Genomic DNA, 15,308 nt, shown 5'->3' with positions numbered 1-15,308 from the left:
AATTAGCCTCCATCATATTGTATGTATAGTTGGGGTTATTTTTTCCAATGTGCGTTACTTTACATTTATCCACATTAAATTTCATTTGCCATTTTGTTGCCCAATCGCTTAGTTTTGTGAGATCTTTTTGAAGTTCTTCACAGTCTGCTTTGGTCTTAACTATCTTGAGCAGTTTAGTATCATCTGCAAACTTTGCCACCTTACTTTTTACCCCTTTCTCCAGATCATTTATGAATAAGTTGAATAGGATTGGTCCTAGGACTGACCATTGGGGAACACCAGTAGTTACCCCTCTCCATTGTGAGAATTTACCATTTATTCCTACCTTTGTTCCCTGTCTTTTAACCAGTTCTCAATCCATGAAGGGACCTTTCCTCTTATCCCATGACAACTTAATTTACTTAAAAGCCTTTGGTGAGGGACCTTGTCAAATGCTTTCTGAAAATCTTTGTACACTATGTCCACTGGATCCCCCTTGTCCACATGTTTGTTGACCCCTTCAAAGAACTCTAATAGACTTTGTAAGCAACTTACAAAGCACCCTCCGACACTCATAGACTCATAGACTCATAGACTAATAGGTCAGAAGGGACCAATCTGATCATCTAGTCTGACCTCCTGCACAAGGCAGGCCACAGAACCCCACCCATCCAATTTTATAACAACCCCTATCCCAGGATCGAGTTATTGAAATCTTCAAAACTGGTTTGAAGACCTCAAGCTGCAGAGAAACCACCAGCAAGTGACCCGTGCCCCATGCTGCAGGGGAAGGCGAAAAACCTCCAGGGCCCCTGCCAATCCGCCCTGGAGGAAAATTCCTTCCCGACCCCAAATATGGCGATCAGCTAAACCCTGAGCATGTGGGCAAGAGTCACCAGCCAGCACCCAAGAAGGAATTCTCTGCAGTAACTCAGTTCCCAGATCATTGAGCAGACCTATCTGGTGGTAATCCAAGATCAATTGCCCAAATTGACAATCTTATCATAACATCCCCTCCATATACTTATCGAGCTTTGTCTTAAAGCCAGGAAAGTCTTTTGCCCCGACTACTTCCCTCGGAAGGCTGTTCCAGAACTTCACTCCCCTAATGGTTAGAAACCTTCGTCTAATTTCAAGTCTAAACTTCCTAATATCCAGTTTATACCCATTCGTCCTCGTGCCTACATTAGTACTAAACTTAAATAATTCCTCTCCCTCCCTAATGTTAACCCCCCTGATATATTTATATAGAGCAAGCATATCCCCCCGCAGCCTTCTTTTGGCCAGGCTAAACAAGCCAAGCTCTTTGAGTCTCCTTTCATAAGGCAGTTTTTCCATTCCTCGGATCATCCTTGTAGCCCGTCTCTGAACCTGTTCCAGTTTGAATTCATCCTTCTTGAACATGGGACACCAGAACTGCACACAGTATTCCAGATGGGGTCTCACCAACGTCTTGTATAACGGTACTAACACCTCCTTATCCTTGCAGGAAATACCCCGCCTGATGCATCCCAAAATCGCATTTGCTTTTTTAACAGCCGTATCACATTGGCGACTCATAGTCATCCTGCTATCAACCAGCACCCCAAGGTCCTTCTCCTCCTCCGTCGCTTCCAACTGATGCGCCCCCAACGTATATCCAAAATTCTTATTATTAGTTCCTAAATGCATAACCTTGCACTTTTCACTATTGTATTTCATCCTGTTCCTATTACTCCAGTTAACAAGGTGGTTCAGATCTTCCTGAATAGTATCCCTGTCCTTCTCCGTGTTAGCAATACCCCCCAGCTTCGTGTCATCCGCAAACTTTATTAGCACATTCCCGCTCTTTGTGCCAAGGTCCGTAATAAAAAGGTTAAATAAGATCGGTCCCAAAACCGATCCTTGAGGGACTCCACTAGTGACCTCCTTCCAGCCTGACAATTCACCTTTCAATACGACCCTCTGGAGTCTCCCCTTTAACCAGTTCCTTATCCAACTAACAACTTTCATATTCATTCCCATCTTTTGCAATTTGACTAACAGTTCCCCGTGCGGAACCGTGTCGAACGCCTTACTGAAATCTAGGTAAATTATATCTACCGCATTTCCTTTATCTAAGTAATCCGTCACCTTCTCAAAGAAGGAGATCAGATTGGTTTGGCACGATCTACCTTTAGTAAATCCGTGTTGCAATTCGTCCCAATTACCATTGACCTCTATGTCCTTGACTACTTTCTCCCTTAAAATTTTTTCCAAGACCTTGCATACTACAGACGTCAAGCTAACAGGCCTATAATTACCCGGATCACTTTTATTCCCTTTCTTAAAAATAGGAACTACATTAGTAATCCTCCAATCATACGGCACAACCCCCGAGTTTACCGATTGCTTAAAAATTTTCGCTAACGGGCTCGCAATTTCACGCGCCAGTTCCTTTAATATCCTCGGATGGAGATTGTCTGGGCCCTCCGACTTCGTCCCATCGAGCTGTTCAAGTACGGCCTCTACCTCAGTTGTGGTAATATCCACTTCCATATCCACATTCCCGTTTATCATCCCTCCATCATCCCAAGGTTCACTAGTCTTATTAAAAACTGAAGCAAAGTACTTGTTTAGATGTTTGGCCATGCCTAGGTTATCCTTGATCTCCATTCCATCCTCAGTGTATAGCGGGCCCACTTCTTCTTTCTTTGTTTTCTTCTTATTTATGTGGCTGTAGAACCTTTTACTATTGGTTTTGATTCCCTTTGCAAGGTCCAGTTCAATGCGGCTTTTAGCCTTCCTCACTTTATCCCTACACGTTCTGACCTTGCCAAGGTAGCTTTCCTTGCTGATCCTGCCTTTCTTCCACTCCCTGTAAGCTGTCTGCTTTTGTCTAATCCCCTCTCTGAGTTGTTTGCTCATCCAGTTTGGCCTACGACTCCTGCCCATGGTTTTTTTCCCCTTTCTCGGGATGCAGGCTTCCGACAGTCTCCGCAGCTGCGACTTAAAGTAATTCCAGGCCTCCTCCGCATTCAAATCCACTAATTCCTCCGTCCAATCCACTTCCCTAACTAATTTCCTTAACTCTTTAAAATTAGCCCTCGAGAAGTCAAAAACCCTAATCCCAGATCTACATTTGTTTATCCTTCCATCTAGTTTGAACTGAATCAGCTCATGATCACTCGAACCAAGGTTGTCCCCTACCACCATTTCTTCTACGAGGTCCTCACTGCTCACCAACACCAAATCTAAAATGGCATCTCCTCTCGTAGGTACTTCAACTACTTGATGAAGAAATCCATCCGCTATCACATCCAGAAAAATCTGACCCCTATTATTCTTGCAAGTACTCTTTAGCCCTTGCTAGAGAGAACCTAAAGGATGCTCAAAAAGAGCAAAAGGCCTGGTATGACAGACATGCCAGAGAATGTTCCTTCAAGGTAGGAGACCAGGTTATGGTCTTGAAGGCGCAACAGGCCCATAAGATGGAAGCATCATGGGAAGGGCCATTCACGGTCCAAGAGCGCCTGGGAACTGTGAATTACCTCATAGCATTTCCCAATTCCTCACTAAAACCTAGAGTTTACCATGTTAATTCTCTCAAGCCTTTTTATTCCAGAGACTTACAGGTTTGTCAGTTTACAGTCCAGGGAGATGATGCTGAGTGGCTTGACGGTGTCTACTACGACGGGAAAAAAACGGTGGCGTGGAAGAGGTGAACCTCTCAACCACCCTGGAACGTCTGCAGCGGCAACAAATTAAGGAGCTGTGCACTAGCTTCGCCCCATTGTTCTCAGCCACCCCAGGACGGACTGAACGGGCATACCACTCCATTGATACAGGTAATGCTCACCCAATCAGAACCCCACCCTACCGGGTGTCTCCTCATGCCCAAGCTGCTATAGAACGGGAGATCCAGAACATGCTACAGATGGGTATAATCCGCTCATCTACCAGTGCATGGGCATCTCCAGTGGTTCTGGTACCCAAACCAGATGGGGAAATACGCTTTTGCGTGGACTACCGTAAGCTAAATGCGGTAACTCGTCCGGACAACTATCCAGTGCCACGCACCGATGAGCTATTGGAAAAGTTGGGATGTGCCCAGTTCATCACTACAATAGACTTAACCAAGGGGTACTGGCAAGTACCGCTAGATGAACCTGCCAAGGAGAGGTCAGCATTCGTCACCCATGCGGGGGTGTATGAATTCAATGTCCTTCCTTTCGGCCTTCGAAATGCACCCGCCACCTTCCAGAGGCTGGTAGATGGTCTACTAGCTGGACTGGGAGAATTTGCAGTTGCCTACCTCGATGATGTGGCCATTTTTTCAGACTCCTGGCCCGAACACCTACTACACCTGGAAAAGGTCTTTGAGCGCATCAGGCAGGCCGAACTAACTGTTAAGGCCAAAAAGTGTCAAATAGGCCAAAACAAAGTGACTTACCTGGGGCACCAGGTGGGTCGAGGAACCATAAACCCCCTACAGGCCAAAGTGGATGCTATCCAAAAGTGGCCTGTCCCAAGGTCAAAAAAACAGGTCCAATCCTTCTTAGGCTTGGCCGGATACTACAGGCGATTTGTACCACACTACAGCCAAATCGCTGCCCCATTGACCGACCTGACCAAGAAGACCCAGCCGAATGCAGTTAAGTGGACTGATGAGTGTCAAAAGGCCTTTACCCAACTTAAGGCAACGCTCATGTCTGACCCTGTGCTCAGGGCCCCGGATTTTGACAAACCATTCCTAGTAACCACAGATGCATCTGAGCGTGGTATAGGAGCAGTGCTCATGCAGGAAGCAACAGATCACAACTTCCATCCTGTCGTGTTTCTCAGCAAGAACCTGTCTGAGAGGGAAAGTCACTGGTCAGTCAGTGAAAAGGAATGCTATGCCATTGTGTACGCCCTGGAAAAGCTACGCCCATATGTTTGGGGACAGCGGTTCCAACTACAAACTGACCATGCTGCACTAAAGTGGCTTCATACTGCCAAGGGGAACAACAAGAAACTTCTTCGTTGGAGTTTAGCTCTCCAAGATTTTGATTTTGAAATTCAACACATCACAGGAGCTTCTAACAAAGTTGCTGATACACTCTCCCGTGAGAGTTTCCCAGAATCCAGTAGTTAAAAAGTGTTCTTAAAATGTAAAAGTCTGTTAGTTATATACTTAGTAGTATATGTAAAGGTGCATGTGTTGTAGTAATCTGTTTACTTTAAAGTTCTAGAAGGAAATTGCCGCCAGCGAGCTTCCCCACTGTCTGCAATATGGGGGGCGTGTCATAAACAGATAGCTAAGGGTTAATGTCTCTTTGACCTAAAGCACCTGACCAGAGGACCAATCAGGAAACCGGATTTTTTCAACTTTGGGTGGAGGGAATTTTGTGTCTGAGGTCTTTGTTTTCTGTCTGCCTGCTTTCTCTGAGCTTTGGAGAAGTAGTTTCTACTTTCTAGTCTTCTGTTTCTAAGTGTAAGGACAAAGAGATCAGATAGTAAGTTATATGGTTTCTTTTCTTTGGTAGTTGCATGAATATAAGTGCTGGAGTGCTTTGATTTGTATTCTTTTTGAATAAGGCTGTTTATTCAATATTCTTTTAAGCAATTGACCCTGTATTTCATCACCTTAATACAGAGAGACCATTTGTATGTATTTTTCTTTCTTTTTATATAAAGCTTTCTTTTAAGACCTGTTGGAGTTTTTCTTTACTTCAGGGAAATTGAGTCTGTACTCACCAGGGAATTGGTGGAAGGAAGAAATCAGGGGAGATCTGTGTGTTGAATTTGCTAGCCTGATTTTGCATTTCCTCTGGGTGAAGAGGAAAGTGTTTTTTGTTTCCAGGACTGGGAATGGAGAGGGGGAGTCACTCTGTTTGGATTCACAGAGCTTGTGTCTGTGTATCTCTCCAGGAGCACCTGGAGGGCGGAAGGGAAAAAGGATTATTTCCTTTTGTTGTGAGACTCAAGGGATTTGGGTCTTGGGGTCCCCAGGGAAGGTTTTCAGGGGGACCAGAGTGCCCCAAAACACTCTAATATTTTGGGTGGTGGCAGCAAGTACCAGGTCCAAGCTGGTAACTAAGCTTGGAGGTTTTCATGCTAACCCCCATATTTTGGACACTAAGGTCCAAATCTGGGACTAAGGTTATGACAGAGGGACCTTGTCAAATGCTTTCTGAAAATCTAAGTACACTATGTCCACTGGATCCCCCTTGTCCACATGTTTGTTGACCCCTTCAAAGAACTCTAATAGACTAATAAGACACGATTTCCCTTTACAGAAACCATGTTGACTTTTGCCCAACAATTTGTATTCTTCTATGTGTCTGACAATTTTATTCTTTACTGTTGTTTCAGCTAATTTTCCCGGTACTGACGTTAGACTTACCAGTCTGTATTTGCTGGGATCACCTCTAGAGCCTTTTTTAAATATTGGCGTTACATTAGCTATCTTCCAGTCATTGGGTACAGAAGCCAATTTAAAGGACAGGTTACAAACCATAGTTAATAGTTCCACAACTTCACATTTGAGTTCTTTCAGAACTGTTGGATGAATGTCATCTGGTCCCGGTGACTTGTTACTGTTAAGTTTATCAATTAATTCCAAAATCTCCTCTAGTGATGCCTCAATCTGTGACAATTTCTCCTATTTGCACCTACAAAAGCCAGCTCAGATTTGGGAATCTCCCTAACATCCTCAGCCATGAAGACTAAAGCGAAGAATCCATTTAGTTTCTCCTCAATGACTTTATCATCTTTAAGTGCTCCTTTAGTATCTCGATCATCCGGGGCCCCACTGGTTGTTTAGCAGACTTCCTGCTTCTGATGTACTTAAAAACATTTTGTTATTACCTTTTGAGTTTTTGCCTAGCCATTCTTCAAACTCCTCTTTGGCTTTTCTTATTACATTTTTACACTTAATTAGGCAATGTTTATATTCCTTTCTATTTATCACACTAGTCCTGTGTCTCTTTGTCAAATTTCAGTTTTATGTAGTCTGGCTCTCTCAACAAGAAAACATCAAGCCTCCAGTACACACTTGCTATCCATATTTCTCTTTGTGGATCTCTCCTTATCTGCTTATTTGTAGATCTATACAGGAGAACTGTCAGTCAAAATCTACATATTTGACAAGCATATTATACACACCCAGTGTGGTATCTGGGTGCCAGTGTTTATTCCTAGAAGAGATGATAAAACTAGCATATTTTGTTTCATTATCAGGCCTGTGGCATCTGACAGGTTCCGATGTTCTCACTGAGCAACACACAGTTCATTCTAAGTCATTTTTTCCTAATGCCTAGTGCAGGGGTGGCCAATCTGTGGCTCTGGAGCCACATGCAGCTCTTCAGAAGTTAATACGTGGCCTTCTGTAGGCACTGACTCCGGGGCTGGACCTACAGGCGCCAACTTTCCAATGTGCTGGGGGGTGCTCACTGCTCAAGCCCTGGCTTTGCCACGGGCTCTGCCCCCGCTCCTCCCCCTCCCTTGAGCCTGCAGTGCCCTCACTCCTCCTCCCACCCCCCCGAGCCTCCACGCCAGGGAACAGCTGATTGGGAGGTGCTGGGGGTGCGGGAGCTGACAGAGGGCTGCTAATGTATTACCGTGACTCTTTGGCAATGTACATTGGTAAGTTCTGGCTCTTTCTTCAGGCTCAGGTTGACAACTCCTGGCCTAGTGTCAGAACCACTTGTACGATGTGTCTGACGTGGGTTCTCTGGTTTAATGCTTAACATGTATACTTTGGATGTAGATTTTATTTGGCAATTTTGTTAGTAGTAGCAGTCAGGTACAATGAATTGATTCAATCAGTTCATTAATGAATTCCAATCATCATGGGATCTAATGAAGATGAATTTGTGATCGTTTTCATCAGTGAGAATCAAGGAGAGAGCCAAGGGAAATTTGGCAGGCAGTTATTCTGTCCCTCATGATACCACATTTAAAAGTTAACTTTGCAGGAGAGATTAATATGTAGTTGTAAAATAAAAAGTAAGATGATTATACTGTATGGTTTAGATATGGTCAGTTCTATGCCTTGCTCCTTTTCTCAACTCAGAAACGTGACCTGAGCAAAGTGGTGGCCATTCTGGGGTGATGTTTTCTCCTAAAGACATGTAGAGATGAACATTTAAAAGTATCCCCTAACTTTAGATAGGTTAGCTTTTGGGTGCTGGTCTTTGAAAATCAGACCAGCAATGTCTCAAGGAGGGCTAGCCAAAAAACAAGAATTCAATTTTGTGACAAAATTTAAAGGGTTTACATTTTGTTTTCATTCTGCATCAGAATGAAACCAGGACTTCCAAAATGTTTCACAAAGTAAGTGTCTGGTGATTAGGGTATTCTCTTATGTGGGAGACCCAGGTTCACATCCCTGCTCTGCTTGATTTGGAGCATAGGCTTGAACTTAGGTCTTTGATATCCCAAGTGAATGCTCTAACCACTGGGCTATTGGCTATCCTGCATTGGGTCTTTTTCAGTGTGACTAGAAATTTCATCCTGAAGCTGAGGAAAATTGAATCAATATGATACATTTCCACACAAAAAAGGAATGATCAAGAAGACTGAAAGACAAGATCTTCTTGTCCACTGCTGATCTTGACCATTTAGCTCTTTCTGCTGACTTAGCCATACATATGTGTGACCATTATGATGATAATTTTTCCATTAGGAACAGGACTGAGATCATCAATTTATTTCAGAGACCAAATACCCCTTACTGCCAAGTTGGGGCAAAACTGAACCGGTTTGCCAGAGATAAAAGACTTTGTGTTACATTACAAAATCTGTGCTGCCCAGATGCTCCTTATGGATAAGGGCTGAGGCATATTAACAGATCAATATGGGGAAATGTGCATGGCTATATCTGTTCTTTGAATGAAGGACTACAGTCCACAAGCATATATTTTTGGGATGTACCACAAACAGTAAATTCATTCAGGACCAAATCCTGGCCCCATTGAAGTGAATTGTAAAAGTCTCTTAAGTGAATGGGACAGTATTTGGTCTTTTATGTTAAGATAAAAACAAGAAGCACCCACTCTATAGCTCTGCTTGTATATGTGTAATGTATATGTATATGTATGTAATGTATTCTTTTTTAAGGCTAAAATTGAATGCTTCCGTATGCATTTTGCTCTGCAGCACTGTTCATTTCTGCCTTTCTTTCTGAATACGTCACAGACCTCAGGTATTGTTGAAGTAGAGCAGTTTTGTTAGGCTGTTCGGAGCTAATTATAAAATAGCCAGGGAAAGTAAACCACTTTAAAATTGATTAGTTTTTTGTTGTTGGTTTTTTTTTGTTTTTTTTAACTGATAAGTAATAAATCAGTGTTTAAACTTTGGGTGGGCAGCACAGCTAGTGAATGACTTACAAAAAGGATACTCAATCAGCCATCATTTACTTTTGCTAATTAAATGGAAAAGCAAGGAAGCAGGTAGGGAAATTTGAAACAAGCACTAGAAGTCCAGCATTACAGTACATTTTGCAGAGATGCTAGAACCATAGTTTAGTCACCTCAGTGGACTAGGAGTAGTGCTTTGTAATGAACTGATTCATGATCAGTTCTGTTGGTTTTGAACGTCCTTTGTGATTTTTGTCTCTCTGAGGATTCAAAGAAAAGAAACAGCAAGGGAAGCCAGCAGAGTAAGTATGAGAACTATAACACTGTCAGGGCTGATATTGGAAGCCTAGGTCCAAAGTCTGATGTTGGCTTCCCCAGTGTAAATGCAGCGTAACTCCACTGAAATACGCTGTGTTCTATTAGATTCCCTCCAGTGTACCTGAGAGAAGAATCTGCCTCCTGGGCTTTCCTTTCCTTTTTTAGTAATTCAAGTGAGCCATTTGTTTTTTACATATTAATTGAAACATAGTTTATATTTGTTCTCATATTAGTTGGCTGACATAGGTCATTTTTACTGCTTCTGTAAGGAAGGTACTTATTTTGGTCAGGTATAATGTGAACAGGTGCTATATATGTTTCCTTGTTCATTTCTGCTAGTGCATCTCAATTTTGACCCATGGTCCTGACACTTTCACTTTTATTCCTGGGCCAGATTGTGTAATGTGTTTGAGAAGTGGACAGATACCCACTAGAGTAACTCATTTTCACCTCTGATAAAATTAAAATGTAACCCAAGTTTCCAAAGGTAGAAGGGGGCTAATGTATTATCCAATACTAATTTGCCAATTAGTCTGTTCTGTTTAAAAGGGCACTGTCAACTTAAAAATCATGGTAATTTTTTTTCCAGAAAGAAATATTCCTACAGTAGTACCCAAGATAAATTTAACTGAAAGAGGTTAGAGGCAGAAAATCTATATTAGCTTCCAGTTTGCTCACACCATATGCATTTGACAGCCCTTCACATCTAGTTAGTTTTATTGTTTCCTCTGTACTGTGTCAGTTTCTCCATTGGTTGTGGGTGTGTGAGACAGAGTGACATGAGAGTAAGAAGCATTAAAAGGTAGAGGAGAAAGGAAAACAAAAATGGGTAAGAAGACTTAGATGCTGGTATAATATCTGAAACTACTTTTAACACATTTGAAAAGAATCAGTTCTCAAATTGACCATGCCCCTTTGAACATTATTCCATCTTCAGTGGATACTAGCCAGTTCAATCAGCTGATAGCAGTATCACACAAAATAACTTAATATTTGGCCTCAGAAGTGGTATAATAGTGACTGAAGAATGAGAGGAAAAAGCAAACTTGAAAGGGAGCCGAAGGCCCAAGTGCAAGTTAAAGATTACCTTGTAAAGTTTAACGTATATTTGGAGGGCAGAGGATGAAAAATATAACTGGCCAATCAGTAGGAAGAATAAAAGTAGTTCTTCTTTGAGTAATTGCTCATATCAATTCCAGTTAGGTGTGCGCATGCACGGATGTCGGAAACTTTTTCCCTAGCAGCTACCTATTGAGGATATGTCTGTAACCAGGGTCAAGGTGGCTTGAGGGGAATGACTCTGACCCCACCTTCGAGGTAAGGCTTGGGAGTCACCTAACTGGAACTGACATGAACAATCACTCGAAGAAGAAAAAACGGTTACTTACCTTTCTGTAACTGTTGTTCTTCAAGATGTGTTGCTCATGTCTGTTCCATTCCCACCCACCTTCCCCTCTGTCGCAGTAGCCAGCAAGAAGAAACTGAAGAGGGGTCGGGCTGGCAGGGTCTTATATAGAACACCACATCGGTGCCACTCCGGGGGCTCCCCAGCCGGCCCGATGGGTAGCTGCTAGGGGAAAAGTTTCTGACATCTGTCCATGCGGCGTGAGCACACACCTAACTGGAATAGATACGAGCAACACATCTCAAAGAACAACAGTTACAGAAAGGTAAGTAACTCTTTTTTCAGCCTTTTGGCAAATTTCTCATATATTTGCATTATTTTAGCCACAGTTCTCCCTACTTCCTCCAATAGAGCCAAATTCTGCCCTTCAATGTATGCCTGTCCTATTAATGTCAATGGAAGTTATATACTCACAACAGAAGATAGAGTTTGACCTCTCCCTTTGTGAACAGCTGTCACTGATCACTATGATACCAATTTTGGAGGAGATCTGGCTCCCATTGGCTTTCACTAAGACTTGTGCTCCTAAATTTTATAGGCACTTTTGAAAATCTCCCCCTCCATTCGTACCCAATCAATGGGAATTACATGCAATCAGGCTGGAACTATACTGAGGTTCTTTTGAAAAATCTTCTCACCTTTTCTTTAGCAGCAGTGTCGCTCCACCAGTCTGTCAGTGTCATCTAATTGTTGGCATTTGTACCACAGTATCATATAGACCTGTTTACACCATTAGCAGATAGCAACAATGGGCAGTGCTAGTATAGACTAGCACTGGTGGAGCTATAATGGTGTTACAACAACGATGGCAGATTTTCACAAAAAAACACTTCAGACATGGCCATAGGGAGAATTTAACAGCTCTTTTGTGTCTGTTTATCCATTTATATGCATTAAATTCCTTCTTAAATATTATGCTATTCATGTGAAGTGAAAAAAAAATACACAATACTCTGAATTTAAGAACAGGTATTTCTGTTTCATTGATGAAAATGCTGACACATTATTGTGTGTTATCACTTGCATCTTTAATTTTAGCATCAGACAAAAGCTCTGTAATCTTCTAGCCTAAAAGTTTGCTTCCCTTTCACTCTGTATAAAGTATATATCTTGTGTGGCTAACTGATTTTCAGTTGGGAGTAGCAACACAAACTAATGAGATACCCGGAGAACATAAATGGAACTTTATTATCCCCAACAAGAAAAGAAAAGGGGCTTTAGAACTTGGGACAGTTAATCAAAAATAGGCACACAAGAATAAATATAAACTTAGATAGAAGATACCCTCTTCCATTCCCAATTTGAGAGCAAGTATAAAAAATTATAAATTTCCCAGAAACTTGCAAATCAATGGTGGAAAGAATAAGATGAAAAAAGCCATGCTGTGTCTTATACACAGTGCCTCCCTGAGCTCTGTGGAGAAGAGCAGAACAAGAGAGATGCCCTTGTGTTATGCTCCATGTGGTAAGAACATCCCCACTCGGTCATGTATCATTAATGGTATTTGACTGATGAACTTTTATCATGACAGAACATACTCTACCACTTCATCTACAGGAATAGCTATCAGCAAAAGAAAGCTGTTATCTGGGAAAAGGGATGAACTGCTAGCTTTATGTGCTGGGACTCAGAGTGGTTGACCTGGTGCTTTCTCTCTTTCCCTTTCCCTGTCTCATGTGGTTCCCCAAGAAGGTGAACGGGATTCCTAGGACCATGTGCTGGTTTTGAGGGGTATTGTGGGGGGTGGAGTGGAAGGGTTAGCTCCTCCTGCCATATCTTAGTTCTGTCCCTGCTCCTACCCTGCTACAGTGTGCTCTGACAGTTCCCATGCTTTCCCAGTGTGGTGTCTGCTGCTGCTACTGTTCTGCTGCAGCTTTGGCAGCAGCATGGGCCCAGCTCTTTAGAATGCTCCATTTAGCAATTATTTTTGTATGCTCCAAGACATTGCTGATCAGTGCAAGTCAGATAAGGGAAATGGGAATTTTTAGCAGTTTAGAACTCAGCTAAACCTGAACACATTTTATGGGATAAAGAATAAACACTTCTGTAGGCTGAGGGCTCTCTCCCTTGCCAAATTTCAAAGGCTTCCTGCAAACTATGGAGGTGTAGGAACTTCTTAAAAAAGAGGTTGCAAGAATCTTTTACAACTGAAAATGTTACGCAGCCTGAGTATAGGGATTACTACAAATTCCCCTTAATACATATGTACATGTACTGGGAAAGTATGAATATTTTGGTGAGAGGATCTAATGGTCAGCCCCCGATGATGGATTTAAAGAGACTGGTAACAACAAATACATGATGAAAATGTGGGATTATTCCTTTAAGCATAGATATTATTTACTTAACTTGCACAGACTCTCATATTTCATACCATATAACAAGGGCAGAATAAGCCACTTTTTTGGTACTTATTTCAAAGAGTTCTGTACCACACTGTAAAAGAAATAGCTGCTGTTAATGAAGTTTTGTTGTGTTCTGTTTCAAAGGATCAGCTATTATCTCCTTCCTCTTAAAAGGCGATAAATGTAGTTTCAAAATAGTCAACATCATGCCTTCTGAAATCATCTGGGAGCAGACAATTAAATTTTGTAATCACTTCTGCTATACTGCAATGATTAAGTATTATTACAACTTGACTACATACTATGCACGCAACTAGAAATTTACCGGACTATCTATAACAGATTCTAGGTCTTTCCAGATGTTTATTAATTCCCATTAGTTTTCCACAGTTTAGTCATCTTGATGCTCCACCTGAACTCTATTATAATAATTATGTGTTTGTTTTTACTTTATTGATCTATATAATATGAGGAAATGCTAAGTAGCATCTCAGGGAGCCTTGGCATTATAGGCAAATATAAGTGTTCATATTAGCTAATCTTTTGGGTTTATATTTGCAGTGCATGTATTAGATCCCAGGATCCTTACTGTGGCTGGGACATGGTGATGAAGAAATGCACAACCCTGGAAGAAAGTCTAAGCATGAGTCAGTGGGAGCAAAGCATCACTGTGTGTCCAGTAAGTCCAAAAAAATTCATTGACCTCTTAAAGTTCTTGAGTTCATGTGGATCTCATGTAAACTAGTCACTGTAAGATTTCTCAGGCTGAGAACATAATTATACACAAAGCACATTGCTTCAGGCCTTTCTGCTCACATGTGGACTGTAAACTTATTTGTGTTTCAGTTCGTAGCCAACTAATTTGCAGTAAAGTATGTACAAGACATTGTTTGCAATTTTATATGGAGCAGTCAGCTTTCTTCCACCACCATACACATTCCCACTTTGAAGATGAATATTCAGAGACAAATTACAGCAAAATGTTTTTCCTTCCAGAATTCCCCCCACACACACACACTTTTTGTACTGTAAAACCAGATTTTAATTGCTAGAGATGGAATCTTGCCCCCTGAGGTTGTTATTGCTAATTTAAAAAGTCACATAATGATTCACAAAGTTCACTAATTGAAAAGGTGCTATCCTTCCAGAGACACAAAGTGGATTGTTTGGATGCAGAAAACCCACACATATAATGACACAGGAACACTGATTATAGCAAGTATAATATTTATACGGGTTTGTTTGTTTGTTTGTTTGTTTGTTTTAAATTTAATGTGGGATGGAGTTGATATGCTCTCTCTCCTGTTTAGTCTGGCCTCAACATTTTAATATCATACTCAAAATATGTAATGAAATAAACAATAAAATAATAAATATTTTATTATTTAATGTACTAGTGCAGATGGTCTTTTACAAACAAAGAAGAAAATTCCCTTCCCCAAGGAGTTTGCAAACTAATGGCCAGATTCTGCTTCACCTATTCATGTTGACTAATACCTTGGTCCTGAAATAGTTTCATTTCATTCAGTGGGATTATTCTAGAACAGGGGTTGGCAACCTACGGCATGCGTGCCAAACATGGCACACAAGCCGATTATGAGTGGCACACAGCTGCCTGCTGCGGTTCTGGCCCCCAGCCCCACTCAGCCCTCCTGCCCACTGCTCTCCCCTGAGAGGGCAGGAGGCAGAAGCTTGGTTCTGCGACAGCCAAGCTTCCTCCCTCACCACTTCTTCCCCCAGCGTGGTGCTTTCCTGCCCCTCCCCCTCTCCTTTCCTGCGCCAATCAGCTGATGGCCCTTCTGAGAGGGAGGGGGAAGAGTGGCAGCATGCACACAGCTCCGTAGAGGATGCAAAGAGAGGTAGGGACGGGGCCTTGGGGAAGGGGGCGGAACAGGGCATACCCCTTCCAGCCCCCTGCCATGAGCCGCTCAGGGCAGGGGGCTGGGAGCACCCCCACCA

General features: G+C 42.1%; 1 protein-coding gene across 2 annotated transcripts in view; it reads left to right on the top strand.

Moving 5' to 3' along the window:
* The window catches only part of SEMA5A (semaphorin 5A), a 620,036-nt gene that overhangs the window by 439,218 nt on the left and 165,510 nt on the right, over nucleotides 1-15,308 (top strand). For both annotated transcript variants that reach the window (XM_030551691.1, XM_030551692.1), the window contains exon 12: nucleotides 13,911-14,028. In XM_030551691.1, coding sequence (XP_030407551.1) covers nucleotides 13,911-14,028 — 118 coding nt within the window. The remainder of the gene's footprint in view (nucleotides 1-13,910; nucleotides 14,029-15,308) is intronic.

This window comes from Gopherus evgoodei, chromosome 2 (assembly GCF_007399415.2).
Source record: "Gopherus evgoodei ecotype Sinaloan lineage chromosome 2, rGopEvg1_v1.p, whole genome shotgun sequence".
NCBI classification, from domain to species: Eukaryota; Metazoa; Chordata; order Testudines; family Testudinidae; genus Gopherus; species Gopherus evgoodei.
This window is presented reverse-complemented; position numbering and strand designations above follow the sequence as displayed.